Source organism: Melopsittacus undulatus, chromosome 12 (assembly GCF_012275295.1).
Source record: "Melopsittacus undulatus isolate bMelUnd1 chromosome 12, bMelUnd1.mat.Z, whole genome shotgun sequence".
NCBI classification, from domain to species: domain Eukaryota; kingdom Metazoa; phylum Chordata; class Aves; order Psittaciformes; family Psittaculidae; genus Melopsittacus; species Melopsittacus undulatus.
In genome coordinates, this window is record NC_047538.1 from 9,014,205 (window position 1) to 9,042,079 (window position 27,875).

The window sequence follows — 27,875 nt, forward strand, 5'->3', positions numbered from 1 at the left end:
GCGCTGGGTTTACAGCTCAGTGTAAACCTTGTTAAAACCCGGGTTCAGCAGGGCTCCTTTGTGGCAGCTGGGAAATGATTGAGCTGTGGAAGAGAACAAGACACCTGAAACAATAACTATCCCCTTTGTAAACTGAGCCCATCACTCCACATGAAAGGTGTAAGGTATGAGCTCTCTGTGCGGAAGCCAGCGAAATATCAGGCAAGTCAGACAAGCAAACATGGAGATGCTTTCAGCTTGGAAGTTGTTTGAAGAGGGGAGAAAAAAAGGCACTTCCTTATCAGCAGAAATGTAAGATGTGTTTAACGCGTTGGTGAACGCTTTGTTGTGTCTGCTTATCGGTTTCTGCCTCACAGGTTGCAGGATGCGGCAGGAGTCGGCGCTGGGAGCTTCAAAGGGATGGGGAAGGTAAAGATGATACTGGGGCCACCTCGGGAGGATGAGGTGTCTGATACTTTGATCTCTGTATCAGTATGTGTGCACATGAGCGGCTCAAACTGGGGTCTGCAAAGTTGAGTTCTGCCTTGGAAAGGGGAGTGTTGTGTGCTCTCTTTCGGGAAGGAGGGAGTAGAATCACGGAATAGTTTGTGTTGGAAGGAACTTAAAGCTCCTCCAGCTCCAGTCACTGGCAGGGACCCCTTCCACTGGAGCAGCTGCTCCAACCTGGCCTCGAACACTGCCAGGGATGGGGCAGCCACAGCTTCTGTGGGCGCCCTGTGCCTCAGCACCCTTAGGAATGGCTTTAGCAGCCAGCATTGACAGAGCGTCAGTTCGTGCCGCGGCTCCGGTCCCGGCTGCAGCGGCGCCGGCGGGGCCCAGAGCGTTTGGAACTGAAAGGAAAGGGCTCCGTCTGTCCCAGCCCCGTCCCGGCGAATCCCCGCCAGCAGAGGGGATTCCCGCAGGGGGGGGGGGCCGGGCCCGGAGCTCACATGACGGGGGGGGACGGACAAACCCCGCTCCCGCCCCGGCTCCCCCGCTGCTCATCCCTCCCTCTGCCGCTCGCCGCAGTGCTCCCGGCTCGGGTTGTCCCGGTGCGGTGCTGCCGCTCCTTCCTCCTCCTCCTCCTCCTCCTCCTCCTCCTCCTCCTCCTCCTCCTCTCGCGTCCCCCCGCCATGCCCCCCCCGCTGCCCCCCACCGAGCTGTACGCCTCGGAGCGGGTGGTCGTGCTGCTGTCCTGCGTCCTGTCCTTCCTGGGCTCCAGCCTCCTCGTGGGCACCCATGCGCTGTGGCCCGAGCTGCGGACGCGGCCCCGACAGCTCCTGCTCTACCTGTCGCTGGCGGATCTCCTCTCGGCTCTCTCGTACTTCTATGGGGTGCTGCGGGACTTCGACGGGACCTCGTGGGACTGCGTGCTCCAGGGTGCCCTGTCCACCTTCTCCAACACCAGCTCCTTCTTCTGGACCATGGCCATTGCTGTCTACCTCTACATCACCATTGTGAGGGGCTCGCCCACCGGCACAAGCTTGCTCTGCTGCTTTCATGTCATGAGGTGGGTGCTGCTCCTGTGAGGGTATGAGATGTGGACCCTTCAGTATCTCACTGAATCCTCTGTGGTGACGTGCTTGGATGGATGCTTGGGTCACCTACTCTTCCTTTAAGGACAGTCTGCCACTCTCAAGTTCCCTATAAACAGGGAGTTTGCTGTCATTTAACCAGCCCTGCTTAATTCCCCCTCCCCAGGTAAAGAAATGGGTTGTGGAAGAGATAAAAGTGTTTTGCGTAGGATTGCAGAGAGTAATCTATGGCAAGACAGAACCACTGAAAACCCCAGCTTGGGCTTTCCTACAACCTGCGCTTACATCTTACAAATAGTATCATGAATCTTGTGTTTGCAATACCTGCCTGCTGCTGCCAGAATTCCTGGGTCTGAGCTCTGTTTCCCGGGATCCCGACTTCACAGTGCCAGCCTGGTCTGTTGATCCCCCCCTTTCCCCAGGCAGGCTGCTGTAATTCAATACACCTAGTAAGAGAATGCAGTCTGCGAGGCAGGAGCTGCTAGTAAAGCACGCTGAAGGTTGTTTTGGCAGGTTTGAAGGCAAGGCAAACCAGACCATAATGCAGCTTTATATCCAAGGTTTCTGCTCATGTTTTTTCCACATCATGTTTAGTAAAAGCTTTCATTATGCAATTGGAGCTTGGGGAATCATGTGCTACCTCCACGCTGAGCAAAACAGTGATCCTTTAGTCCTCTGAGCTGCAAGAAATGGTGAGAGGAGTGATCCAAGGGGAAAACCATCAGGACACGTGCTGAGTTTTTGCTGGTTTCTTAGGCAAATATTTCCCAGCTTTTATTTTCAAGCAGCATCATTTGGGAGATGATTGAATTAGAGCTGAGTCCACATAAAGGTGGACCAGAAAAAGACATGAAGCCCAAGTGTGAATCCGGGAGGAGCCTGACTCCTGCCCTACCTGTTCTACTTGCTGCTTGACAGCAGTGTCTGTGTGTGAGGTGACTGCGTTCAGGAGCACCAAGCTACAGGTGAAGTGAAATAACAGGCAGTGAGATAGTGGCATTTGTTGTGCTCTACCAAGTGAATAGAGTTGCACTATAGGAGCTATGGAGAGGATGGAGTGCCTGTAAAGAGCCACATTTGCTTAAGGAACAGAAAAGGAGTCTGAGCTCTTTATGAGGATGCTGCCTACAGACTCCATCAAAGCTCTGGCCTGTTTGTGATTTTCCTATCTGCTAATCTCTTGTTGTGTGGCCCTTGTGCTTTAAGTTCTCCATCTGGTTTAAGGCTTCTCAGCCTCATCATTTGCCACGTGAGGAAACAAATGGGCACGATCACTGAAATAATGTTGGCTGCAATCTATGCACTCTTAAAAGTGGGAGATTGCTCTAACCCTATGATAGAGAGGAAGGAAGTGTTCAACTGAACGGCCTCTGGGCAATTTGCTGGGCTTATTTTCAGGTCTTTGCACTAGAAATAAAGTGCCATCTTCTGCTCTTGGTATTGATCAGCTCCACTTGCCCTGTTTAAGGGGCATTAAAAGATGGTGCTCACCGAAGCCCTGTTGACGGGTGGTTCTTCATAGCTGACTCCCATTCTGTGCAAAGCCAGTGTTTAAAGCTTCTTCTTGCTTTATGACCCGTATGAAGAGCCAAACAAGTGAAGACCTGTTCTCTGCCCATCCCCTTGTGACACATCTTCCTTCTTTCCTTCTCTGTACTTTAATCATTACCTGAGAACTCAGTCATAAAACCTGATTCTGGGCATGATGCTTGGAGATGGCTCCTCACACTTTTCAGTGCTTCAAAGTGCTACTGGCTGCCTGAGGTGTTCTGCTAGTACCATGTGCATAAGAACTGTTGCAACTGATAGGAAAAGATTCTAGCACACGCATTCATTGCGGTAGGTAGGTGAGACCGGGCTAAGGCAACAGGAAAGGTGGCAAAGGGCAGATGATTTAAGGATTTGAAGGTGTTTCCAGTATTTTTATTTAGACAAGAACCTGGGATTTCCTCCCCCTCCCTTCATAGGTTGCTAATGTCATCATGCAGTGACCATTGAGTCGTTCCAAGACACTTCTGGAAGGGATTCAAAGCAGGATGGAGCTGAAATGCACGTTTCGTGTTCTTCACAAGTAGTTACTCATGAGGGGCAAGTGTTGGTAAAGATAAATACTTCTTTAGTGTTGAGTAAAACCAGAGACTGTTCTTTAGCCAAGTGGAGCAAATAAATGTACATTGGAAGTCAGTACCTGAAGTTTTCTTTTTAGGGAAATTAGGATGTCACACTGGATCAAACCTGCTGAACAGGTTCATTCCTGTGGTTACACATCCACCTAGTCTGGTGCTGCAGTAGAGAGCTACAGGCTCTGGTTTGGCTTTAAACCTGTTGAGCTCGTACGAGCTTTGAAAACAGGCCTACAGTTAGCTTTGGGAATACTGATGTGGTGGAAAGGTGTAAGTGCTGGTATCCAGGGCCTCAATTCCCAGGCTCCCCCACTGCCGCTGGATTTCTAAATATCAAATAGATTTGGTTGGGTAATGTCATCCTTCCAGTGAGAGCGGCTTATCCAAAGTCAGGGTGAGGATGCACCAGAACCCACATAGAGATTGTGTCTTGATTTGGCTTTGATAGCATTTGCTATTGCATTCAACCTCTGAAGTATTTGCCTTTAATGGTCAGGCTATGCAGGTGGCTATAGGTATATACATTCTTACTTAGGTATTTCACTTACATATTTCACTTAAATACACTTATATATACATTTATAACTATGCATATACTTATATGCATATCAATGGACTACTTGGGAATCCTTTCATGTTCTACTGTACTTACTGTACACTTACTGTACACCTGCGTCCTCAGTGCACTACCTCATGCATGGCTGTGCAGTGCTGACTTTCAGAACTGGACATGTGTCCCTACCTAAGAAATTTGCTGTGGCTTTAGCATTTAGTTTACAGAAGCTTTTTGGTCAGGCAAACCAAAGGGTGAGCTCCTCCCCATGCCTTAGCTTTAAGTGCTTGCCTGCTTCTCTGCGAGGATTCTCTGTTGGTACCAGGAAGCTGTTTCATGCTTAGGGGTCAAAAATGACCCTGGAGCAACATTGGTCTGGAGTTCTGCTCCCAGTGCACGGAAAGCTCTGCCCTGAAGCTGGCTGCTGTATCCAGAAGACTGATTTTTGTCTCTTTACAGGGTAATAATCCCCATCCCAGAAGGAACTGCCTGCAGGCTGCCTGGTCAGATGCACGGGGTCTTGTCCAACCTGTGCAGGCAGGTGACAGCAAACCTCCCCTGTGTGTAAGAGCCTCTGGGGGGAAGGAAACAGAGCAGCTGTGCAGCATAAATCAAAATGTGCTATTAAGCAACCTGACACAGGCACACAGGGCAAGGAAGCCAACACAGCTTGAGCTGTCTGCTGCTATAGTCTAAGGGTCCTTGTCTTGCCTTGTATAAATGCATCACTGGTGTTAACAGAATCATTAAGGTTGGAAAAGACCTTTAAGATCATCAAGTCCAACCGGTGACAATGTGGAAAGATAGGCTGAGTTGCATGTGTTTTCATTAATAGATTGCTGGGGGGCTGTATTAGGAAGTAAGTGCTGTTGTATCTGCCTTAGAGATGGGATTGCCAGCCTCTTTACAGAGATATAAGCAGTCTTCCCTTCTTTGTATACTGACTGTGCTTAGATCCAAGAGTGCTTTTGGGTGCCCAGCCAATATAATTGCACTGCCTTTGGGGCTCCGAGTAAAATTTCTCTCTTTGTTATCCGGGTCCTTTTTATCCCAGTCTTTACATATGCTTTGGGTGTAAAGTATGATGATTCTTCTGTTGATGCTTTAGCACTGGTATTTCCCAGCCTTTGGGAATCTGTCATTTAGAGGTTCTGAAGAATAACCAAGCCACCACTCTCAGTTCTCTTTTCCAGTTATCCAAAATAGAGCTGAAGAACTCCACTGCAATGCCTGACTGGTTTCTAGCTTCTACCTTCACCCTGAGCTTGTAATCCCTTGTCCCTGGTGTTGCTTGTGCCATTGGATCCCAATACACCATTCCAGTGAAAATTAGCCTGATGCGTGGCAGTTTGCTTCCACATTCTTCCTTTTCCTGGCTAGATGACTGAGGGTTTGAAGTCCCTTGCCTAGTGCTCTGTTCTATCCTGCTGCAGCCTCTCTCGTTGTGCCTGTTCATACTTACACTGTTTTATTTCCATGTACAGCAATTTGACCTGGTTTTATCTTCTCATGTAATTCTCTCAGTTGCAGGTTGCTGTGGAGATCATTATGCAGGCAAATCAGGTTCTTAATGCACTTCCTTTTTCTTGGTGCTGGCCTCCCTTGTGCTTGGTTGCCTTAATATGGTTTCTTTAAGGAAGTGCCAGTTCTCTTGAATTCTTTTAGTGGTCACTTGTTCCAAGCACACTGAAATGTGAATGTCTGTGCATTTGTACTGCTTGTTTGCAGGCAAACCACCATTTTCTACCAAGATGAGCCTTCATTTTTGCAGGAACTTCCATGGTGGTGGTGTTTGGAACGATTGCAGAAAGCCTGCTCTGATAATAGCAAGGAGAGGGCTTCCTGCAGCAGAACCATCCTTAAATAACAGCGCTGGTTTGGATTAGCACTGCCTGTTCTGACCTGAACACTGACACAAAATGTTCTAACCATGCTAAAAGGCTGACTCTGGTGGGGGTTTTTACAGCCCTGTATTTGGGTTTGGGGTGAGTTTATGAGTAGGGGAACTCAGACATCATTTCAGAGCAGGAAATGGGGCATTTCTGAAACCTCTCATGGGATTAGCTGTGATTTTGCTGTTGGGCTGTGGCATTTCAGCCAATCTGGTCTCAGAAACTGCTCTTTGCCTGCATAGTCCGCAGCACTGAGACTGGGTTTAGGAGGAAGACCCTGTCCATGCAGCTGCTCCAGGCTGTCAGTGAGGTGCAAGTGTGAACCAGGAAGGTAATGGAAGCAACACAGTAATGGCTTTGCTGCCTTTGCATCTGGAGAGACCCTGAGGGTTGTGCTGGGGGCTCAGTGAGCACTTTGTGAAGCATTCGTGTGCCTGTTGAAGAAATATCCCTTGTCCCACTTCAAGCTCCACAGCACCTTCCCCTGGGGGTGAACACGGGAAGGGCAGATGATGCATCCCACTGGATGCAGGGCAGTGTTTCAGGTGTGGGGTAATGGGTGATTGCACATCCCAGGCCTGTAAAGCCCTGGCTATGAAGAGCACCCAGGAAAGGGCTGAGTGGGATTTCTCAGTTGTTCCTCATGGAGCTTTGTGGGCGGCCCAGGCTGCCGAGGGGTTTGATTCATGAACATCACCACTTATTTTTCTCCTAAATGCTTCCCTATATTTGCTTCTGCTGTCAAGACAAAAGCCAAAGGCAAAACACAGCTCCAGACAGTGTGGGCATGGCTCCTCTTTGCTTTCTTGGCTTGTGGCTGTTACTGCCAGTGCTTTTCCTTGGGAAGAAACCTGCCCTTGGTTCTTCAGAAGTTATTCTTTTGCTCCCAAAATATTGATTAACCCCAACATTTAAAACCAAAACCCAGTGATGGAATGGAGTTGGGGATTTCTTTGTGTCTAGTTCTTTGTGTGACATGACCCTTAGGAATCAGTGTGGGATTTGGTTGCTTTTGGTCTGAAAGCTCTGGAATGTGAATGGCTGGGTCCTACAGGATGGTCACCTTACAAGATGCTCTGCTGTGGTCCCATCCTCAACCTCACCCGTATCCAGGAGATAATGTCTGATGAAGAACCTCTTGGTCCATCACCCACTTCCCCTGAGGTGTGGAGGGACTGAAGGGAGTTTGTTCTTGGCATAACCTTGCTCTTTATGTTCTTCCCTCAGCTGGGGTATCCCCCTTGGCATTACAGTGGCCGCTGTTGCTCTGAAGAAGATTGGCTATGACGCCTCCAACGTTTCTGTGGGCTGGTGCTGGGTCAACTTGGATGCAGAGGATCGGGTCCTGTGGATGTTGCTAACGGGGAAAGTGTGGGAGATATTGGCCTATGTGACTCTGCCAGTGCTCTACCTCCTCATCAAGAAGCACATTAACAGAGCGGTGAGTACCTTGCTGCTTTCAGCTTGCTGTGTGATTCTGTCCTGCCATGCTCCGAAGATTTCCCTTTGTGTTCAGCAGCTCCACAAGTAGGAATTGCTTCATGCACTGCTGAAATGCCTCCAGCACTATGGGAAAAGCAGCACACCTGATTGAGCAGCCTCCAGCATCGCTGCACAGGGACTTAAAAGCCTTTGGAAAACTTGCAGGGGTTATGGAATGTACAGGAGTGAAATGTAAGGATTGGAACTGGATATGAGGGACAAATGTCAGCTTTAATCAGTCATCCACTTGTACTAACCCTGCTAGTAGCATATGGCTGTATCTAACCTCAGTCAGTTTAGGATCTCTAATGACAGTTTGAGGGGTTTAATACCTGTTTCGTACTAGCAGCATAAAGCACCATGTGGGAGTCTGGGCACTATGTAGCTTTGGGCACTATATAGCTTTAGGCACTATACACACACACAATACAGAAGACGCCCTGTCTAAGGGAGTTCCAGATTCCAGAGGCTTATTTGCTTCTGTTCCTTGTGAACACAAAGAATCAGGGCACCTAGGACAACCTTGGAGAAATCTGGGTTGATGGTGGCAGGAGATGCATCCAGAGGTGCCTTTTCTTTAAGTTGTATTAGGGGGAACCCCCCCCACACATCTGGATGGATGTCCTGGAGAGCACTGCCCCTGCAAACCTGCTTGCTGCACTGCAGCCACAGGGATAAGCACGAGTCCTAGGGGTCCTGGAAAGGGGCATTGAGAAGGGTTTGCTTGTGCCTGTCACCACCTGACACACAGGGGCCGGGACGTGGTGTTCCAGAGCTGTCAAAGATAGCAGCATGACCGCAGGGAAACCTGACCTGCACCTGGCCAGGCTCAGCCTCCTGCTCTGCCAGGATTCCATGCTCCCTGCTCGCCCTTCCCTGCTCCAGCCATGACCCTCTCACATGGTGCTGAGCGCAGGCAGCTGTCCCCAGACAGGGGTCTGAGGGCTGGAGCAGCAGCACACAGCACTTGCGGAGTGGAGCATCTCCCTTGTGGATGGTTTGGGTTGAAGGGACCTTAAAGCTCATCCAGCTCCAACTCTTGCCATGGGCAGGGACACCTTCCACTAGAGCAGGTTGTCCCAAGCCCCTGTGTCCAGCCTGGCCTATTCTCATTGCTAGGAATTCTGCCAAGTCTGGGAGCCTGCTTACTGAGTCCTTTTATTTGCAGGAGGTCTCCCACTTCCAAGGAAGAGCGACAGTCAGCCAGGGCTGGGTTTGGGCTGTGTGCACAGTCGGAATAGCTGAAGTGGGGTTTGCAGTAGTGCAGTCAGAGAGGCAGGAGGAATTGTGGCAGTAGCTGTCATGGGGGACACGTGCAGGAGGCTTTCCAAATGGAAAAGACCATATGGGATTGGATGGGAAGCTGCACTGAAAGCCCTCAGGAGGGTTTGGTTCAGGTCACTGAATCACTGCAGTGTCGTTACACAGCTCTGTTCTGGAGGAAGGGAGGTGCCAGGACTGGGAATACTGGGGTGAAGGAGAACGCTGTGCATGGAAGCTGTGTGCCCTGTAGCCCTGGTGGGAGGGGAATGGTTTTCTGCAGGTCAGCTATGCTGAGATTTCATCCCTTCACCCACATTAACACCCTGATATTGAGCATTGTGTGTCCCAGCACCTGCTCTCTGTGCCACAGCTCTCCCCATCCAGGAGTCTGAGAGCATCCAATGGTTTCTACCATAGGAAGGTCTCCTGCGCCTTACACCTCCAGCCACAGTGCTCCAGGGCACAGCTCCCTGCACGCACTGGTACAGAGAGGTATTGCTGGCTTGTCCAGGTCTGTGGAAGCCGATTGCCAACAGGATATGGTCAGAAATTCGGGCAACAAACTGAGGGTTTCATTCGCATGGGCATAAATTCCTTGTGGAACTTGCTGGCCGTGGTAGAGACTCAAGAGTTTGAGAAGGATGAGCCAGACTGCTCCCCAGATTATATCTATATCTATCAATCTCTATCTATATCATCTATATCTCTATATATCTCTATCTCTATATATCTATATCTATATATTGCTGGCCCAGAAAAATTATTTCCTGGAGCACCACATACTTTATTCTTACACAGTTATAGCCTGGTTTCTTGGTAACTCCATAGTGATGTTTGTTAATATAAAGCTTTAGTGGGATTCTGATAAGTGCCGGATATCCTTTGTTTATCACTCTTTGGCTTCAGCAGGAATGTTTGCGTTAGCGAGGGCAGAATGTGGCTAAAAGCTGGTGCTCAGAAGTGTGTCCCTGTTAACTTCCCATGAGATGCAGAGATTTCCTTTGCTTTGGAAAGGCTCCCTGGAGCTGAATGTCCAATGTAGCTTTTTGTTCATGTTTTTGTCTCTCTCCCACCCTCCATGGAAGCACGCAGCTCTCTCAGAGTATCGCCCCATTCTCTCAAGAGCACCTGCATTTCAGCCCCAGACTTCCATAGCAGATAAGAAGTTGATTCTCATCCCTGTCATCTTTATCATCCTCCGCATCTGGAGCACTGTGCGCTTCATTCTGACCCTCTGTAACTCCCCTGCAGTGCAGAATTCAGTCCTGGTTGTCCTGCATGTAAGTATTTGCCAGGAAATGCATTGGAAGGAGGATCTGGGAGGGAGATGAGGCTTTATTGCTCTTAATATCGTTTTTGTAGCGGCAGGATGCAGCGCTTACTGGCTGATGCTGTTGGCAAGCGCTGGTCGGGATGCTCGGCAACAGCTATTTCAGCAGCATCTAGTGGCTACAGACAATAACTGCAGTAGGAGTTGCTATAAATGCCTGTAGGAAAAGCAGGCTCAGACCCGAGATGCTGGTATCCATCCTTCAGCAGGGACTGTGGAACCCCTGCAGTTGGTCTGCTTTTGGGTGCGAGGCTGATCTTTCTGGACCTGTTCTCACTTAGGTGGCGGCTGCTGTCATCTGGGCACTGCTGTAGCTGGTCTGACACCATGTTTGCTCTACTCTGGGGGGTACCTATAGGAACAGTGCTGGTTAATTCCTCTCTTGCCCTTGCAGGGAATTGGAAACACATTCCAAGGGGGTGCCAACTGCATCATGTTTGTCCTCTGCACACGGGTGGTCCGGACTCGGCTCTTCTCCTACATTTGCTGCTGCCACTCTGATGAGATGGATTGGCCTTTGAGGCGATCAAACAGCAGCTGGCAGCACCCAGAGCCCCCCAAGAACAAGGATGTGCCAGGCCCTGAGAGGACCAAACCTCTGCTCTCCAGCACCTGAGCCCGGGCTGCCTGCATCTCGGTGCTGGTTCTTCTTCCTTGGTAAAAACCCAGTGTGAGTCTTTCCTCCTGCCCTGCCTTGGTGATAGGAGGGGTAGGGAACAGCCACCAGCAAGCACTTGACAGAGAGGTAGGTTTCTGCTTTAGGGATCCCTGTCTGGCTCCCCAGCAGTTCCCCATCATGCTCCTCTGGGGTGAAACCATTTATAGAACTGAGCTGGGACAGTGCTTGTTACTCAGGCCTGTAAATGAGGAAATGGGCTGCAGTGGTGTCTGGCCCACAAGGACAGGACACCAGTGACAGTACGAGAGGAATTAGTGTCCCCTTTTGATGTCAAATACGAGGCACGCATGTGTTTCCTCAGTGCTGCACAGGATTTAGTGCCCCAAGTGTTCCCCATAAGGTAATGCAATCCCTGCTCCTTATCGCCATGGAGAGAAAACAGAGAGAGATTCATCCAAGCTTCTGTAGAATATCTATAGGGTCAAAAACTTGACAGCAGCTCTCCATCACTTCAGGTACAAGGTAGGACACTGATGTCCTTGCATTGGTGCAGGTGTGTAAGCACATAACTGGTTCTTGTCCCCCCAGAACATGAAGTTTCCCCCCCGAAAAGAAGGATTTTTAAATGAATTGACAATTCTTTTCCATTTGTATAGTAAGTTCTTGCAAAAAGGACAGAGCCTCATGAGCTTTTTCTAACAGCATCAGGGCAGTTAAAGGATACAGCCATCCCATGGGACTATAGGCAGAGGCCAGTCCTGTTATTTCCTGCACTGAAGACTTGGCATTAACTCTATTATTATCCTAAATACATTAAGTCCCTTGCACACTGTTTGAGCATGGGAAGGTGGGATCCTCAAAAGCTCATTGGCCCATTCCATGGGGCTGTAAAGGGGCTCCATTCCTCATCATTCCTAGACTCTAGCAAGGACAGATGCAAGCACCTTATAGCTGGCAGAGACAGCTTCAGGAGGGTTTCTTCTTCCTTTCAAAAGGCTGTTTTAAACCTCTAAATGCTGAGCAGCGACCTCAGAAGCTTGATCTCAGGTTCATCTCCTGTGGCTTGGAAAGAGGAGCTGTGTTTGAAACTTGCAGGCTCATCAACCTTGACTTCTATGAGGCTCAGATTTGTGCTGAGTTCAGTGCTTTGGAGCCAGCCCTGAAGAGAGGAAGTGAAATTGTCACCAAGCTAAGGGAAATCAAAGCAAAGCACCACAAATACACACACACATGCTCCAAAAGAAAGGAAAACAAGGCTGAGGTTGGAGTACCCGGCTGTGATTTAGGAATGGGCCCATCCTGCCTGTTCTTAGCTGTTGCTTGAGCTAAATGATGGAGTTTAACTGTGCTTCCTTCTGGGCAGGTGCAGGATCGTCCCAGAGTCCCACAGAGGGAGCTCAAGCCTGGGGAGAAGCACGGCTGGAGTGGCAGAGCAATGGGAAGAGGTCCTGCTCCTCCTGGGCATTGGATACCAGCTGCTTTGGTCTTGAACTTGGCTCAGGGTCCCCTGGAAGATGCTGTTTGGCTCCAACCTCCTGGTTCTATTCCCTCCTCCACCATAAATCTTACATTTGTTTGAGGTTTTGCTTTTCTGTCTGACACAGCAAATGTGCTGTGAGCTGTGGGGTGAACAATGGCACGGTGACAGGAAAACCGAGTAGCTGCTGAATAGGACTGTTCTGGCCATGGATTTCAGTCCTAATCCATGAGGTCTTCCAGGGAGCTCCAGCCTGGCTCCTGTTGACTGTGGACAACAGCATGCAAACGTGTTTGTGCTGTGGTGGTGATGGGTAGCTCCTCTCAATGGTTTGTTCCTCCTGCTTGGTTAACAGGGGTTGTCATCCTCAGGGTTTATGGTGTCAGCATGGTTACTGCCTCCAGAGGAGATCTGAGCTCTGCAGCTCCCCTTGATGCTCAGGGATATGTGTGCGTGTACACCCCAGCCTCCAGCAAGGGCAGCCGTCACCAGTGGCTGGATGGTGCCTAGTGCTTGTGCTTCAGTCTGCTCTTGCTTTGGGAGTGATGTATTGGAGCTGGGGAGGGATGGGGATCTGTTTGCTGTTTGGAGATAGCGTTTGACCTTATTTACAACTCCTCACTGGCTTGAATTTTAAGGATTTTCTCCAACTTCTACAAAATAAAGTTGTATTTCCTTACCAAGCTGTTGTTCAAGGCCGTTGTGATGGATCTCAGCACCTTGGGCAACTTGGATGAGAAGCTGTTGCAAGATCTTCCTTCAGGTTTCTTTTATGTCTACCTTAAGGAGTAAGGAAGGCAAATATCTTCCACTTATTTGTACATCTGTTTCTCTTCCTGTCTTTTGCATGTATATTTCTTCTTAGTCCAAGTTATCTTCTGAAAGCAAGGAAAGCTGTGCATGCATGCCCTTGCATGAGCTGGTTAGAAGGTGGTGAGCTCAGCCCTCACTGATACATGCTATCAGTAGTATTATACACTTATCAGTACTGTTGATACTGATTCATTGCAAAATCCTGCTCTCCTTTTCTTCCCTTCTTCCCAACAACTGAGTCTTAATTGTGCCACGTGGTTCCTGGAGTGCTAAGAGTGAACCAAGATGGGTCTTCCCAAGAGCTCAACCTGTGCCAGATGATTCCTGGAGCTCTAGGAGTGAACAAGGCTCTGCAGTATGGGAGGATTTGGGCAATGTTGGTTTTACTTTAAAACCTCAAAGTTGTGTTTAATGAACCTTGTATTTGTAAGGAAATATGAAATCTTCTTGTTGCTAAAGAGAAGAACATCTTAGGAAGGTGATGTCTGGTTGTGCCACAGTAACAATCTCTTCCCATCATGAAGAACAGTTACAGAGATAACACAGAGTACTCTAAAGCTGCCAAACCTGATGTTTGTATTTAGGGTTGCATAATACAAGTGACTGCTGCTGCTCCAAGGCAGTGACAATGTCTGTTGTGCTCCACTGAATTCCAAGTATCTTGTATGCATAACCCCATAGGGAACCACTGAAATCAGTGCAGAGTGGCAAGAGCTGGCTAAAGGCAGGTCTTGGCTGGCACAGCCGGTATTCCTGTCCTGCATAGGAAAATGAACCCAGTAAGGTCTGAGAGGGCAGGGTGGGTATTTTGACTGTCAGGTGCTCCTATTGAAGAAGGTGTGCATGGAGATTTAATATCCAAGCATTCCAGCCCTTCCTCAAACGTCTTGTGGGTCACACAACCCTGCCTAAAGAGAAAGGCCCACAGCTCCCAAACCAACTTGTCAGATCATGGCAGGGTAAGTGTACAGATCTGTCTGATCCTTTGAGGTTTATTCTGGGGATGTGTCTGGGTGCTGCTGAGATGGTCAAAGGGGCAGCAGTGGGAAAGGAAGGAGGCTGGCAGGACACTACCTACCGTTGTCCTTGTGCGGTGAAAAGAGGGTCTCGTTTACTACTTAGTTCCAGAGCCTCATGTCTGCTACTGTTTACATGGAGCGTGTGCTTATTTATCCAGTAATCCCCTTTCCTGTTGCTGGGGGAACAGGCTGCCTTATCCACCTCTTGCTTGTTTAGCTTGGAAGCCTTTCACACAGCTGATAGAGCAGTATCTGTATCTGCCTTATTTGTAGGCAAATAACGTGTAACTTAAACTATTGTTTCACCTTGAGGCCCCAGTTATAGCTCAGCACTGCACATGGGTTTTGAATTAGCCTTGACTGAACATGCAATTCCTTCCCAAAATGCAGGTGAAAGGGCACTCTCTTGGCCATGTACTGTGACATGTGTCCTACTAAGTCTCCTTATCAGAAGCATTGCAATAAGCACGCTGCAGCATGTCCAGCTCCCATCTAACCATCACTTTTCTGTAGCTCACTGCTGATGTTCTCCAGCAGATTCATCATCCTGGAAACCAGGAATCTCCTCTTAACTGTTCTTGCCAAAGAGTCAGGGTTTCAAAGGATCCAGCCTCGAGCACAGTCAATCGGGCTGAGTCTGAACAGTTCCCTGCACACATGCATGGGAGCCCTTACCATGTGGTGAATAAGCGCAAAGCAGAGAAGATACAGAGTTAATGTCTTAAGGTAAATGCACTCTGAGGTGAAGAGCAGATGTAAGAAACTTGGTATGTGCTGGAGCTGAAGTTGAAAATGTGCTTGGATAATACCTGTAGCATTGGCTCTTCTGTTACTGGCTCTGTTCTTTGCCCAGGTCCAGCAGGATCTCAGCTCTTGAAGGATTTCCCTTCCTACAATTGTTTCGACAGTGTAAGGAGTTCATTCACCATCCTGCCTCCCTTCATTGACCTCTTCCAAGACCATCCAGTGCCAATTGCTACCTTATGGGTGGTGTTACCAGATTCTTCCTGTGGCATGCAAACATTTAAGCCATTCCACTGCCATAAGCAAATATTTACTCTGGTGAAGGATTTCTGATGGCAAACACCCATGTCCTGTTCCAGTTCTCTCTGTGTCAAGATTATCCCTGGAAGGTCAACAAAAGGGTTTAAAGACATGATAGAGAGTTCTCTTTCCTTGTAATTACAGAGTATTAGAGTGGCTGATGCCAGTAATGACTCTGGTCGTTCTGCCAAGAACTCCCATAGCAATAATGCTGTCTTTAGAGTACAGGAATTCCATGTAAGGAATTTGTCCTGCTCTCAATGTCCCCACACCTTGCTTTCTATTTTCCCTTTTCTGGCCAAAGAGCTGTGGAAGTGAGAACTAAGTCAGTTACTGAGTGAGCTATGGCCTGTCCCATTTGTTTTGGGGTGCTTTGAGCAGTGTTTGAAGGCAGCATGGGAAAAGCTGAGCTTCGAGCGTCTTGGTTAGTGCCACCTAGCTCCATCCTCCCGGTGGGAATGCAGAGGGAGATGATCTATGGGTGAAATGAATCTTCAGTTCTGTTTAGCTAAGGCACCCTGTGGTAGTGGGAACTGAGCAGCAGGAGTAATTACTGAAAGACTCAGGAGTGTTCTTGAGGTGTGATCCACTGTCAAGATATCCCAGCAAACGTTGTCCTTGGGGATAACAAAGTGCAATAGAAATCAAAAACAATAAAACCCAAATGACAACAAACCTAAGGACTCTGTTTCACTGCCCCGAAAGTCCCAGGGCTCTGTTCCCCTTCCTGTTTTTAGCACAGGATGCTTTCACCTGGAGGAAGGGAGGCTGCAGCCAGTCAAAGAATGCATGCAAGGCACACGAACAGCTGGCTGCTAAAGATAGATGGACCAATAATAGCACGGTTTGGCTCCAGTCTCTCCAGCTGCTGGAGGTATCTGTGAACTTTGCATTTCTCTGATACACTCTGGAAACTTTAATCAATTATTAACCATGTCCTCTGCTGTTCAAAGTACTCTTATAGTGCAGGGGGTTCATACTAAGCCAGCAACACATGGTGTATCTGGCATTAAAGGGAAAGGAGCTAATGTACTTTGGTGGGAAAGCTGTGTTCTGTGCGCTGTCAAAAACAAACCCGAGGGCAAGAACCTGTTCTCTGTGCCCTGCAAAAGTGGCCTCAGCAAGCTGGTCGGTGCAAGGTAGGACAGTAAGGAGTATTCTGGCCCAGGGGTAGATGTGCAGTTGAAGGCTGCAGAAGGGTTAACACAGGCTGATGCTGTGGCCCATGGCAAACATCCTCTCTGTTGCCAAGGGCCCTGTAGAATGCCCCATTTTCCCTGTGTCACAAGGATTGCCAGGCAGCCTCTCCACAGCTGCACCGGCTCTATTGCTCTGGACTTGCCTGTGTATATATAGCTGCAGGAAACAGCTCGCTCAGCTGCTTTTGCAATAGGTCTGCCCCTTTTGTGGGGCTGAGGAACCTGTTTCGCTGCAGCCGGGCAGGACGTGTTTTGAGCCAGTGTCTGGCAGCAGAATATCTGACCCCACGGCAACGGGCTCGAACGAGGAGAAAGAAAGAGAAGTCACGAGGGAGTCATGCAGGGGAAGGGAATGATGAGAAAAGAGCAACACCTCAGTTCGACTGCTAGAGTGTGCCTTTGATTGGATGTCATCTGCGAAGGCAGAGGGGATTGTCTGCGCAGGGCGTTCCTGTCCTCTTCTGCTGTGTTTTGGCTATAAAAGCCTGCGCTCGGTGGACGTGGTTCAACGACCAACATGAAGTTGAGACGAGAGAAGCAGAGCTCTGCCAGTAATGAAGGCTCGAAGGGGGTAAGTGTGCAGGGCTCTGGTTTTCAACCTGAGCCTCCCACAGCCACACGGGCAAGCTGAGGGAGCTCTGCAGGTAGGAGATGACCGGGACCTTTCGGGCTGCCACGTGCACGTGGAGCTCACAGGGAGGGCACAGGGTGCTTGCTCTTGAACCCAGTTTATCTGCACTGAGCCTCAAGGTTCTCTCTCTCTGCCCCTGCCTTGCCAGGTACCTTCCGTGTGACTTCCCCCTTCTGCCTGTGGGGTTTCTGTACTCCTTCCCCATCAGTTTTAGGCTGCGGATGCTTCCAGATGGGGGCTGCCTTTCACAGCAGCATTTCTGTGGGCTCTTGCTCAATGCAACGCTCATGTGTGCCAGAGGATTTCCTAAGGGTGCTGAATGTGAACAATTAACAGCAGCAGCTCTTTGGAGCTCCTGGGGTTTGTTGAATGGGGGAAGGCAGCCTGCTTTTCATCACCAGTGCCACAATGTCAGCAGTCTATGAGAAAAAGGAGCTGGAAGCTTCAGCTTCCTCCTGCTCCTTACTCTGAGATCCACTGGAATTGATCTTCTGTAGTGCCTTAAACTCTACAGGTCTCTGGAGGTGAGCTGCTGAGAATATAGGGAATATAAGGGCTACGAGCAGCTCTTTGGACAAGACGTTCCATTAGGGAAATGACAGCTCCTGCTTGTGGGACCTGACTTGGATGTTGTGACATAAATAAAGCCTTGCAGGCATTAAGGCTAATGGTGGTGACAGAAAATGATACGTCTGAATGAAAAATGACTTTATTGATGTAGCAGCAATGAGAGCTAATAGTGAGCTGCTAAAAACCCTCATCCCAGCTCAGCCAGCACAGGCTGGGCAGCCTGAGGACTAAATAGCAACCAAAGCACTGTGAAAAGTGAGTTCCTCATAACCCTGAGGTCTGCACCCACAGACATGGCCAGTGCTTGGTCCTACTCCAGGTGGCAATTTTACCCTTCTGCTTAATTGCAGAGAGCTGCTCTTGTACCCCACAGCCAAGCCCTTGCTGAGCTACTTGGATAAGTTCTAATTGGTTTCAGTGGCAATCGGATTAGATCCGTAAAGAGCTTGATCCTGAAATGTGGGAGGCAGAACAAATGAGCAGGAAAGGGATTTTGTTACTTCGTCCAAAACCTCTTCTTCTTAAAGCTTCCCTGTGCCAATATCCTGTGTTATTTCACTATCCAATTGCATGTTGGAGAAAGGGTAATTGCAGACAACCTTTTTCCCTGCGGGGAGGGTATTCTAAGCATGGTAACTTGACAATTATTCATCGTTCAAGTGTTCCATCAATACCAGGAAAGAACAGAATCAATTACTGTAATGACTATGTGCAAATCAAGCGGAACAGAATGAGAACAACCCATTGGGATTTGTCTATAGAATAACATGAAGTGAAAAGCAAGTCTTAGGGTATTTGTTTTTACTGACTGCCATTTATGTCCCAATCCAAACCTGCTGCTGAGATGAGGTTTGTGTTTTCTCTCCCCCCTACAGAAAATGACACTTGTGCTTGCAATGGTAACGCTGATATCTGCATTTGGATCTTCCTTCCAGTATGGGTACAACGTGTCTGTGATCAATTCTCCAGCCCCGGTAGGTTGGACTGTGGAGTGGACAATGACCTGGGAGGAGGTTTACAAGCAAAACAAGGCAGGAGGGTAACAGTGCGTTATGGGTGCTTGTGGGCGGGTGCTTGTACTTCTCCATGCTCTGGAGCTGGAAAGTGTTTCCCCTGGAAAGGAATGGGGCGTTAAGGTGTATGATGCCGCAGTTTGGATTTTGTGCCTAGGAGAGACTGGGTGTGAGAAATGCCTTCCCTTTGGGATAGCAGGCAGATCCCATAAGGCAGGATAACTGGTAATAGCAGTTTCTTAGTCCAGGCTTCTCCATCCACCTCTTGCATTCATTTCCCAGCTCAGCCGTCCTGGTTTTGCTCGAGCTGTTTGTTTAAAGCTTTATGACATTACTAGCTTTTAGAGCATGGAAGCTTTACTCACTGTGCCGAACATGCATCTTTCATTCCAGTACATGCAAGACTTCTACAACCGAACCTACTACAACAGGAGTGGAGTGCCTATGGAGAGTGGCTTCCAGACGCTGCTCTGGTCTCTTACTGTGTCCATGTACCCTCTGGGTGGCTTTTTTGGGTCCCTCATGGTGTGGCCTCTGGTCAACAGCTGCGGCCGGTACGTGACCGTGGCGTTTAAGGGCCTTGAGCAGCGGTTTCTGGGCTCAGATAAGGCTTGCCAAGCCCATCAGGAGCATTACAGTGTCACGCATGTTGATTGTAAGGCAGATAGGCTGGTGACCAGCCGCTGGGCTCAGCTATACGTGGTGTCTCCCATGTGTAGAAGATCCTATATGGTTTCAGTGTGGTCAAGGCTATATGTTGGGCACTGAGCCAGGGATAGAGCAAAGATGAAAGTCTGAAATCAGGCCCAGCTTCTGCTGCTTGGGTTTCCTGAGTCTCACAGACTCAACTGGGTTGGGAAAGACCCTTAAGGTATCTTGAAGCCCTCATTCCCTGCAGGGAAAATGGGACAACAGCCATTTTCCCTGTGAGTAGTCCTTGGGATGGTGATGCATTTGAGTTTGGACACTATGGCACAGAGGGGATCTCTCTGCTACTGGGACCTTAGACAGAAAATCAACTGAATCTGTCTCCTTTTCTATTACCTCACAGAAAGGGCACTTTGCTGATAAGTAACCTCTTATCTATTTCTGCTGCAATCCTAATGGGAACCTCAGAGTTAGCAAAAACCTATGAAGTGATCATCTTTTCACGTGTTATCATGGGAATATTTGCTGGTAAGTAGATGGTGACGGGAGAGCAATAAATACATTCTTGGCTATGTGGTTTCCCAGGTTTCAGCCGTAAATCTGCGTATCAGTGCTGTTCTTGCATCAGTTGTCATCTGCGTGTTGCAGGAGTAGTAAAGATCTATAGCAGGCAAGAGCAGAGAGACTGGAATGTGAGATGTGCAGAGGAGATATGTGTCTGAGATGCAGCTATCCTCTGCAAGGAGCATCTGCTGGGCACTGGTGCTCCAACAGCTGGGAAACCTGCTGCTGCTGATAATCTTACAAGCCATTTTAAGGCCTTGCTTGCCTTTTCTGTGCACACACCCCCCTACTCTTTTTTTTCTCTTTAATATGATTAGAAACAGAATAATCTTTCCAAGTCAGAGTCATTGGAGATGATGCCAGACCCAACAACCCAGTGCTGGAACAAACTGTTCTTCCTGCAGGAGGAAAGAAGCATTAAAGGGGGGGGGGGGGGGTGTTACTGGTGTAGGTGGCTGTATTACAGCTACAGTAATAGGGAACAAATAAAACCAGAAGGGGTGGGCAGCACTGTACCAAGCAGAGCAAAACCTGGGTGATAAGGGTCCTATAACAGCATTTAGGCTCAATTCATTGGCTTTGGGCTGATCAGACTGACGTTCCCCATGGTTTGTTACTGAGTTGGGATATCCTGTAAAGATAAAAGAAGAAAACAAACTGGGGTAAGAAAACAACCTGATCTGTAACACACAGCAATTGAAATTGGTGAACTACCACAGGAAATTCATCTCCTCCAGTGGTTGTGGTTTGGCTTTTGACTCTCCTAAGCCTGGCAGCTGCTCTTAGCATGGGATCTCTGCACAAATACTACAGGACCTGTTAAGTGTGACCCCTCTTCCCAGTCATTTATAACTGACTCTTACCTGCCCGAGGGGAGACTGAGCTGAGCTCTTAGGCAGAAGCTGTTCCCTGTGAGGGTGCTGAGGCGCTGGCACAGGGTGCCCAGAGCAGCTGTGGCTGCCCCATCCCTGGCAGTGCTCAAGGCCAGGTTGGACACAGGGGCTCGGAGCTCTTGTAGGATCCAAGTGCAGCCCTGCCTGGTAAAGGGCACTGTGGTGCTGGCAGCACTGCTGTACACAGGGCCCCTCTTGGTGGGGCTTGATCAGCACTGGTCTGAGCAGTAAGAAAGCTGCTGTTGCTTGACTGCAGTAGTCCATGCTGCTGACATGTTTTAATCTGGGCAACTGAAAGGCTGCTTATAATACTGACTTGAACCACTGCATCTCATGAGTTTACTTTTATAGTGTTTTCTAGTTTCTTAAATACTTGTTCCCAAGCCTTTTGCCTCCAGACAAGAGCTTTCTAACTCCATGTTCCTGAAAGCTAGGAAGCTGCGAAATGAAAGATGAGAGTCTCGTGTGGTCATTTGACTCCAGAACTTTGGAGTTTACATGCCAGGATTTACAGCGTAACCATGGAGCTGGCAGCTTGCTGGGGTTACAGTGGGTTACAATGCAGTGTTCCTCAAAATAACCCATGTGCTATTAGAGTTTAAATACCTCTTCCAGCATGGTGCTAGTAAGAGATCTCAGACCAACAAAGCTCCCTGAGAAGTGTTACCAAGCAATTGAAGGAGCAGTGAATTGATAAAGGCCAGCAACAGGTCATATCCTTCCACCCTTACATCAGTTTGGATATTGATTTCTTTGCTTGTTTTAGAGGAAGTATAAATCCCTCCCATGCACTCAGGAGGAGTGAGCACCTCTGAAGCAGCACACAGGATTCTTTCCACATATCATGTTGAAGGGCTTGGCAGACCCTGCTGGAAGCTGTCTTTATGAGCACTGAGACTGCTCAGATCACAGCCTGCTGCTGCCTTCTCAGGCTTCTCAAATGCTCTGCTGCTGAGCATTTAAGCTAGAGCCTCCCAGCACCAAGTAGTGCTTTGCTTTGAAGGTGGGGAGGATGCACTCCCAAAGCCAGAGCTTCGGAGGGTACCAGATTCAGTGATGGATTTGGTACCTCTCCATGTACTGAATGAACCAATGCCATGTGTGTTTTGTCCCATCTCCCACTGAAGAGTGAGGAAAACACACAGTTTATGCACTGGCCAGAAGATGACACTAAAGTCAACTGGAGCAGAAGGGCTTGAGTGTGAGGTTTCCTGCTCTGGTCCAGTGGGGACTGCTTCAATCTCATGTAGGAAAAAGGTATCTTAGTAAAGATGATGTGTGTGCTGGTGCCAGGCACTGTATGTCTAACGTTGTTCTCTACTAGGTCTGGCTTCCAATGTGGTTCCCATGTTCCTTGGAGAAATGTCCCCCAGAAATCTGAGAGGTGCAATTGGGATCGTACCTCAGCTCTTCATCAGCACTGGAATCCTTATAGCTCAGATCCTTGGTCTCAACATCATCCTTGGGAATGCTAAAGGTAAATTCCTAGCTTGGGACTTGTTTTTGTGGCCCCCACAGGGGGAAGATGTCTCATAGCTGTCACCTTGTCTCACTGTTGCAGGCTGGCCCGTGCTGCTGGCGCTCACTGGGATCCCATCACTAATCCAGCTCCTGATATTGCCCTTTTTCCCTGAGAGTCCCAGATATTTGCTGATACAAAAGGGCAATGAAGAGCAAGCACGACGAGGTACAGTATCACCATTTAATGGCAGGGGGAAGACCTGTGGGACATGATTGACAGCAACCAGCAGTGAAGCGAGTGTGAAAAACTCCATTGACACTGCTGGTGGATGGAATTCCTGCAACATTGCTCCTTTCTCTGCATGTGTGAATCCCTGACTTGCCACCATGGAAGCACTGCTGCCCATGGTGGGAACAGTGTTCTGTCTTGATCTGAAGCAGGAGAGCTCACTGTAGACCTGCTCTCTGGGGCCCATAACTCACTTCCTTTCCAAACTAGCTCTGCAGAGGCTGAGAGGCCGGGATGATGTGGATGATGAGATCCAAGAGATGCGCCAAGAAGACTGGTCAGAAAAGGAAGAAGGACAGTTCACTGTATTAAGCCTGTGCACCTTCAGAGGCTTGAGGTGGCAGCTCATCTCCATCATTGTCATGATGATGGGCCAGCAGCTCTCGGGGGTCAATGGGGTGAGTGGGAAGGCACATGGGAAAAAGCAGTGGGGTGAAGCAGTGGAAGGATGGGGCTTCACAGTGGGTGATGTGGGGCAGTGCTGACCCAAACCCAGTACACACATGTACGAGATACAGTCAAGCTGTCCTGTTAAGGATAGTTTGGACATTTTAGAGTAAGGTGCTTGTGGCTGGATCCAAACTGCAGTGTCCAGAAATGAAAAAATCAGTTCTCAGGCTCCTGTGCCCCAGTTCCAGGATGCAAAAGCATCCAGACTGGGATTCCCGTGTTCTGCCTTCCATCCACTGTAAACACAGCTGTGGTTTTGCTGCAGGTCTTCTACTACGCAGACAGAATCTTCCTGTCAGCAGGAGTGGATGACAACAGTGTTCAGTATGTCACTGTGTCCATAGGTGCCATCAATGTCATCATGACCTTGCTTGCTGTAAGTTTCTATTAGGGCTTTTCAACTTCTGGCTTGCCCAGTCTCCCCTGCCTGTCACAGATTACACTGGGTTATGTTATTTACACATACTGTGAGCTGCTTGGCACCATAGGTGCCCTGGAATGGCCCTTGGTTGAAGGCAGCTATGTTACCCAGAGTGATTGACCATCAGTAGATGGTGGCAATGGCACTGAATTTCTTAAGAGACAAAGACTATCCCTATATGTTTTGCTGCAATAAGTGCTGTGCCCCATGCCTGGTCTCTCACCCTCTTCTATCTCTTTCAGGTTTTCATTGTGGAATCCCTGGGAAGGAGAATCCTCCTGCTTGCTGGCTTTGGATTTTGCTGTGTCTCCTGTGCAGTGTTAACTATGGCTCTCAATCTCCAGGTACATAGCTGGATGGCTCAGGTGATGCCCATGCATTTCTGGACTGTTCAGGGAACCATTGGCATGTGTTGAAGTTGTTTCTACACCCTGGGAAGAAGGGAATAATATGAACTAAAGTAAAGCCAGGAAAAGTTGTGGTCCTCCTTGTCTGAGTACTGTTTCCAGCACATCATGTTCATAATAACTGTTGCACTAATTTGCTTGAAGCAACAATCATACCCAGGCTATGTTTTTTTGTGGTTAAGGGTGTATATATCCGGCAATGGAGGGTGATGCTGGCTTTAGAATGCCTTCAGATCTTACCATGAATAGTGCCTTGAATATGCTGGTGATGCTCAGATAGGGATCACATGTAATCTATGATTAATTTCTTCACAGACCACTATCTCATGGATGTCTTACCTCAGCATAGTGTGTGTCATCGTTTACATCATGGGACATGCTATTGGAGCCAGTAAGTATGCACAGTCTGGTCCTGTCTCCTCCACAAGCTGGGGAAAGCCAAGTGTTACATTCATTTCAAACCAAAAGCTCTGTGGAGCTAATCCAAAGCAATGGAGATAGAATTTCTTCTCTGTGTGGCCATGCACCGTGTGGATTGTCAGCTAGGCTTAGTTATGTTCCAGTGAGTAGCTGCCCGTGTCTGTGAGGCCGGGGAGCACCTGGCTGTCAAGAGAAAGAGCAAAGGCACAGCAGTGCTTGTGTCTGATATTCCCCAAGTAAAACCTGGAGCAAAACTATGCGGAGCCAGTGAGCCCCACAGTGGGGCAGGGATGTGGCGTGCTTGCATCTGTGGGCAACACATGGAATTAGAAGCAACGCAAATTATACCCATGGCCCTGCAGATGGCTTTGCAGAAAGGAGATGTGCAGATAGATGTGGATATTGGGAAGGCTTTGTCCTGACTCAGCTCCTCAGCATGGTGGAGTTGTCTGGTTAGCTTGGAAAGCCCTGCTCTGGCTGAATGCAGCAATGCAGCATTCAAACTCCTGTAGAGGTTTTATAGTAGATGGAGTTGCACACAACCTTCCCTTCTCCATTTATGCCACCAAGCAGACTGAAGCATGGAGGGCAGGGACATTGCTGGAGGGAGAGCACCAGGTCATCTGGGCCTGTGAATGATAACACAGTCTGTTTCTTGCTCAAAGAGCGAGTCTTGTTTAGTTGCTGCTCATGGGGTGCTCTCTGGAGAGCCAATTTGTGTTCATCAACCTTATTTTACAACTTATGCTGAGGTGCAGCCATAGGAGAGAAGAGGTTGGTTGCTGTGTGTGAGCTCATTTAAATGCCCTTTATTTTCTTCATCTCATCCCTTTTTTGATGTATTGGGTGTTTGTAAACACTAGGACTTTAGAAGCTATTGCCTGCCACTGAAATGAATGCTGTCATCTGGGAATCCAAATCCCTTTGGGAACTCCAAATGCACAACTCCCTTCCAGGTCCCATTCCCTTTGTGATGATCACCGAGATGTTCCTGCAGTCATCCCGGCCTGCAGCGTTCATGGTGGGTGGGTCTGTGCACTGGCTGTCCAACTTCACTGTGGGGCTTGTGTTCCTCTACATGGAGGTAAGATGCAATCACACAACAGGGCAAGACTTCAGGTTAAAATCAGTATCTTCACCCCTGTGTTCTTACAGAGAGCCCTTTAATCCTGAGAGCCATAAATGCCCTAGTTGGTTCCCAGTACCTGTATGCAGGATTATATATTAAGGACAAGAAAGTGATCTTAGCCAGCATTTTCTTATCACACTTGTCTGTTGCATGGGGTTCAAAAGAAAGCAGTTACTTTTCCATGTGAATGTCTGATCCGGAATTCAGGAGCACGCACAAGACTGCAAATTCCCAGTCTTAGCTTTTGCTCTCAAGGTCACCAGTTCAATCTGATCCCCAGCAGCAGTGACCCATACACTGCTGTAGTTGGTGACTGTAGCTTGTGCAAAGGGTGACTTCTGTAACAGACCCTCACCTGCCTTTTCCAGTCAACCAATAGTGGTTTCCAATGAATCCATGGTGGCAATATGAGAATCTAGAACCACTCCTAACTTCAAGTTAATTGTTTAAGTCATTCAACATAAAATACGTGCACATCACTGTGGCTGCTTTTTTTCCAGCTATTGCAGAGCTCAGCATGTCTAAATCATACACATGGGAATGTTGTCCTGATCCATGCTCTCTTCTTTCCTTGCCCTAGGCTGGACTGGGGCCCTACAGCTTCCTCATCTTCTGTGGCATCTGCCTCGCCACTATAGTTTACATCTACTTCATTGTTCCTGAGACTAAGAACAAAACCTTCATGGAAATCAACAGGATCATGGCCAAGAGGAACAAGGTGGAGATTCAGGAAGACAAAGAAGAGCTTAAGGATTTCCAGGCTGTCCCAGGTGGGCAGGCACAGAAGAAGGAAATCTTCAGCCATGAGCTGTGATCCAGCCCAGTGTTGGCCCAGACATTTTCCAGGATCTATTAAGTGGGAGAACAAATACATGGATTATTTTTTTTTATACTGATCTTCATTCAGACCTTCTGCAAGCTTTCCACAGCAGGAGTTTCCACATGAGCCATCGTGTCTTGAGAATGTTCTCAATATGAGTAATCCAGCCCAAACCATGGAATGGTTTGTGTTGAAGGGACCTTAAAGCTCATCCATTTCCAGCCCCTGCCACAGGCAGGGACCCCTTCCACTGGAGCAGCTGCTCCAAGCCCCTGTGTCCAACCTGGCCTTGAGCACTGCCAGGGATGGGGCAGCCACAGCTTCTCTGGGCACCCTGTGCCAGCGCCTCAGCACCCTCACAGGGAACAGCTTCTGCCTCAGAGCTCAGCTCAGTCTCCCCTCGGGCAGGTTCAAGCCATTCCCTTTGGCCTGTCCCTACAGGCCCTTGTCCCAAGCCCCTCTCCAGGTTTCTTGTAGCCCCTTTAGGCACTGGAGCTGCTCTCAGGTCTCCCTTTAAGGAGCCTTCTCTTCTTCAGGCTGAACCAGCTCAGCTCCCTCAGCCTGGCTCCAGAGCAGAGCTGCTCCAACCCTCAGAGCATCTTTGTGGTCTCCTCTGGACTCACTCCAACAGGTCTATTAGCAAGACCATCCATGTTATAGCCACTGCCAAAGCAAATAACCCATTGAGAGTATTTGTAACATGGAAAGGGCAGTATCCTCAGCCAGCTCTGTTTCTGTGATCAAATAACCTGTGCCATATGGTGATATGTTCCTGATGTTCTGATACATCTCAAGCGGCACAAGCCAGCTCGTGGACCAGCTCTTGGGTTTTGGTCAGTTGTGTGCAGGGATTGTACTATATTCCTCTGAGGAACTTCGTGTAGAGAAAGTGTCAGTTGTTCTCAGGTACTTTGTTAGGTGGGATGCTAATAACATTTATCCTGTCAACATTTGTCCTTTGTGTGCTTCAAAGGACCATTACATGCGAAATGCGTATCACTATAGCCTCACACCCACCCAGCTCACCCAACTTCCTCCTTCAAATCAAACCTAGTCCTCAGCTGTTGCTGATGAGTCCTTCCAAAGCCTTATTCTTGAGGTTAGGAACCACCCACCTGGCTGGTGCGTATTCAGGACCAGTTGATACACGTTTGTTCCAGTGGCACTCAAGTCTTTGAGCTATTTAGTTCATTGCACTCCCTAGTGTTTACACTTCAGTTGCCAAAGAGTGATTCTTTAATAACCCCCATATCACTACTCTGTATCTATGAGTCAGCTGAAGCTCAGTCAGCCCCACAAATAGATGACATTGAACTTCTCTGCTGCAGGAGTCAAGTTCAGGTTGATTCCTGTGCAGTGGGCTACAGGTTGCAGCCTGTGTTTGCAAACAAGTCCAAGCTTGTCTTTAGCTTCTCACATTGAGTTGCTTAAATCTAGTTTTTGAAATAACTCAGTTCTCAGGTACTTGAAACCACTTGAAAAAGTCTTTAGGTGGTTTAGAGCTTGGTCCTTCTGCTGGTTTCTGGTTATGTTCCCTAAGGCACCATTCCACTCGGAAGAGCTTTGAATCTAAGGACTAGTGCTGATTGAGAAGAAAGTGCACACTGATGAAAACTGCATGCTTCTTGAAGTGTTTCAGTGTAAGGGGGTTTGGGGTTAACTGGGGCATAGTTTACCATGGGAAATGAATTGTTATGTGGGATGGCTGCCCTCTGTTTTGTAAAGAAGCAGAATTGTTGAACAGGCTGGTGTGGATTTTGTGGTGTTGATGGAGAGTCCTTCACATGACTGACTTAGAAAATTAGTTTTATGCCTGCCCTCCAGCTTGTGA

The 27,875-nt window shown here is 48.5% G+C and overlaps 2 protein-coding genes across 5 annotated transcripts; both read left to right on the top strand.

Moving 5' to 3' along the window:
• Window positions 1–979: 979 nt before the first annotated feature.
• GPR157 (G protein-coupled receptor 157) lies at window positions 980–12,936 on the top strand. 2 transcript variants are annotated; one of them, XR_004550169.1, is made up of 5 exons: window positions 980–1,489; window positions 7,310–7,523; window positions 9,913–10,107; window positions 10,552–10,827; window positions 12,140–12,936. XR_004550169.1 is itself a non-coding variant. In XM_005143279.3 (5 exons), exons 1-4 carry the CDS (start codon window positions 1,113–1,115, stop codon window positions 10,771–10,773), a joined length of 1,008 nt encoding a protein of 335 aa, XP_005143336.2. In that variant the 5' UTR covers window positions 980–1,112; the 3' UTR covers window positions 10,774–10,814; window positions 12,140–12,936. The 2 variants fall into 2 exon arrangements, 1 of the variants encoding a protein (XP_005143336.2); XM_005143279.3 differs by having other exon boundaries at window positions 10,552–10,814.
• Window positions 12,937–12,962: 26 nt separating this feature from the next.
• Window positions 12,963–26,217, top strand: LOC101874847 (solute carrier family 2, facilitated glucose transporter member 5). Of its 3 annotated transcripts, none has more exons than XM_031043892.2 (12): window positions 12,963–13,041; window positions 18,405–18,503; window positions 18,936–19,096; window positions 19,594–19,718; window positions 21,972–22,124; window positions 22,209–22,334; window positions 22,608–22,795; window positions 23,113–23,223; window positions 23,511–23,612; window positions 23,991–24,066; window positions 25,052–25,179; window positions 25,805–26,038. In XM_031043892.2, exons 2-12 carry the CDS (start codon window positions 18,408–18,410, stop codon window positions 26,036–26,038), a joined length of 1,500 nt encoding a protein of 499 aa, XP_030899752.1. In that variant the 5' UTR covers window positions 12,963–13,041; window positions 18,405–18,407. The 3 variants fall into 3 exon arrangements, with proteins under 3 accessions (XP_030899752.1, XP_030899753.2, XP_005143315.2); XM_005143258.3 differs by lacking the exon at window positions 12,963–13,041 and adding an exon at window positions 16,846–16,899 and having other exon boundaries at window positions 25,805–26,217; XM_031043893.2 differs by lacking the exons at window positions 12,963–13,041; window positions 25,805–26,038 and adding an exon at window positions 16,009–16,899 and having other exon boundaries at window positions 24,959–25,056.
• The last annotated feature ends 1,658 nt before the right edge of the window (window positions 26,218–27,875 follow it).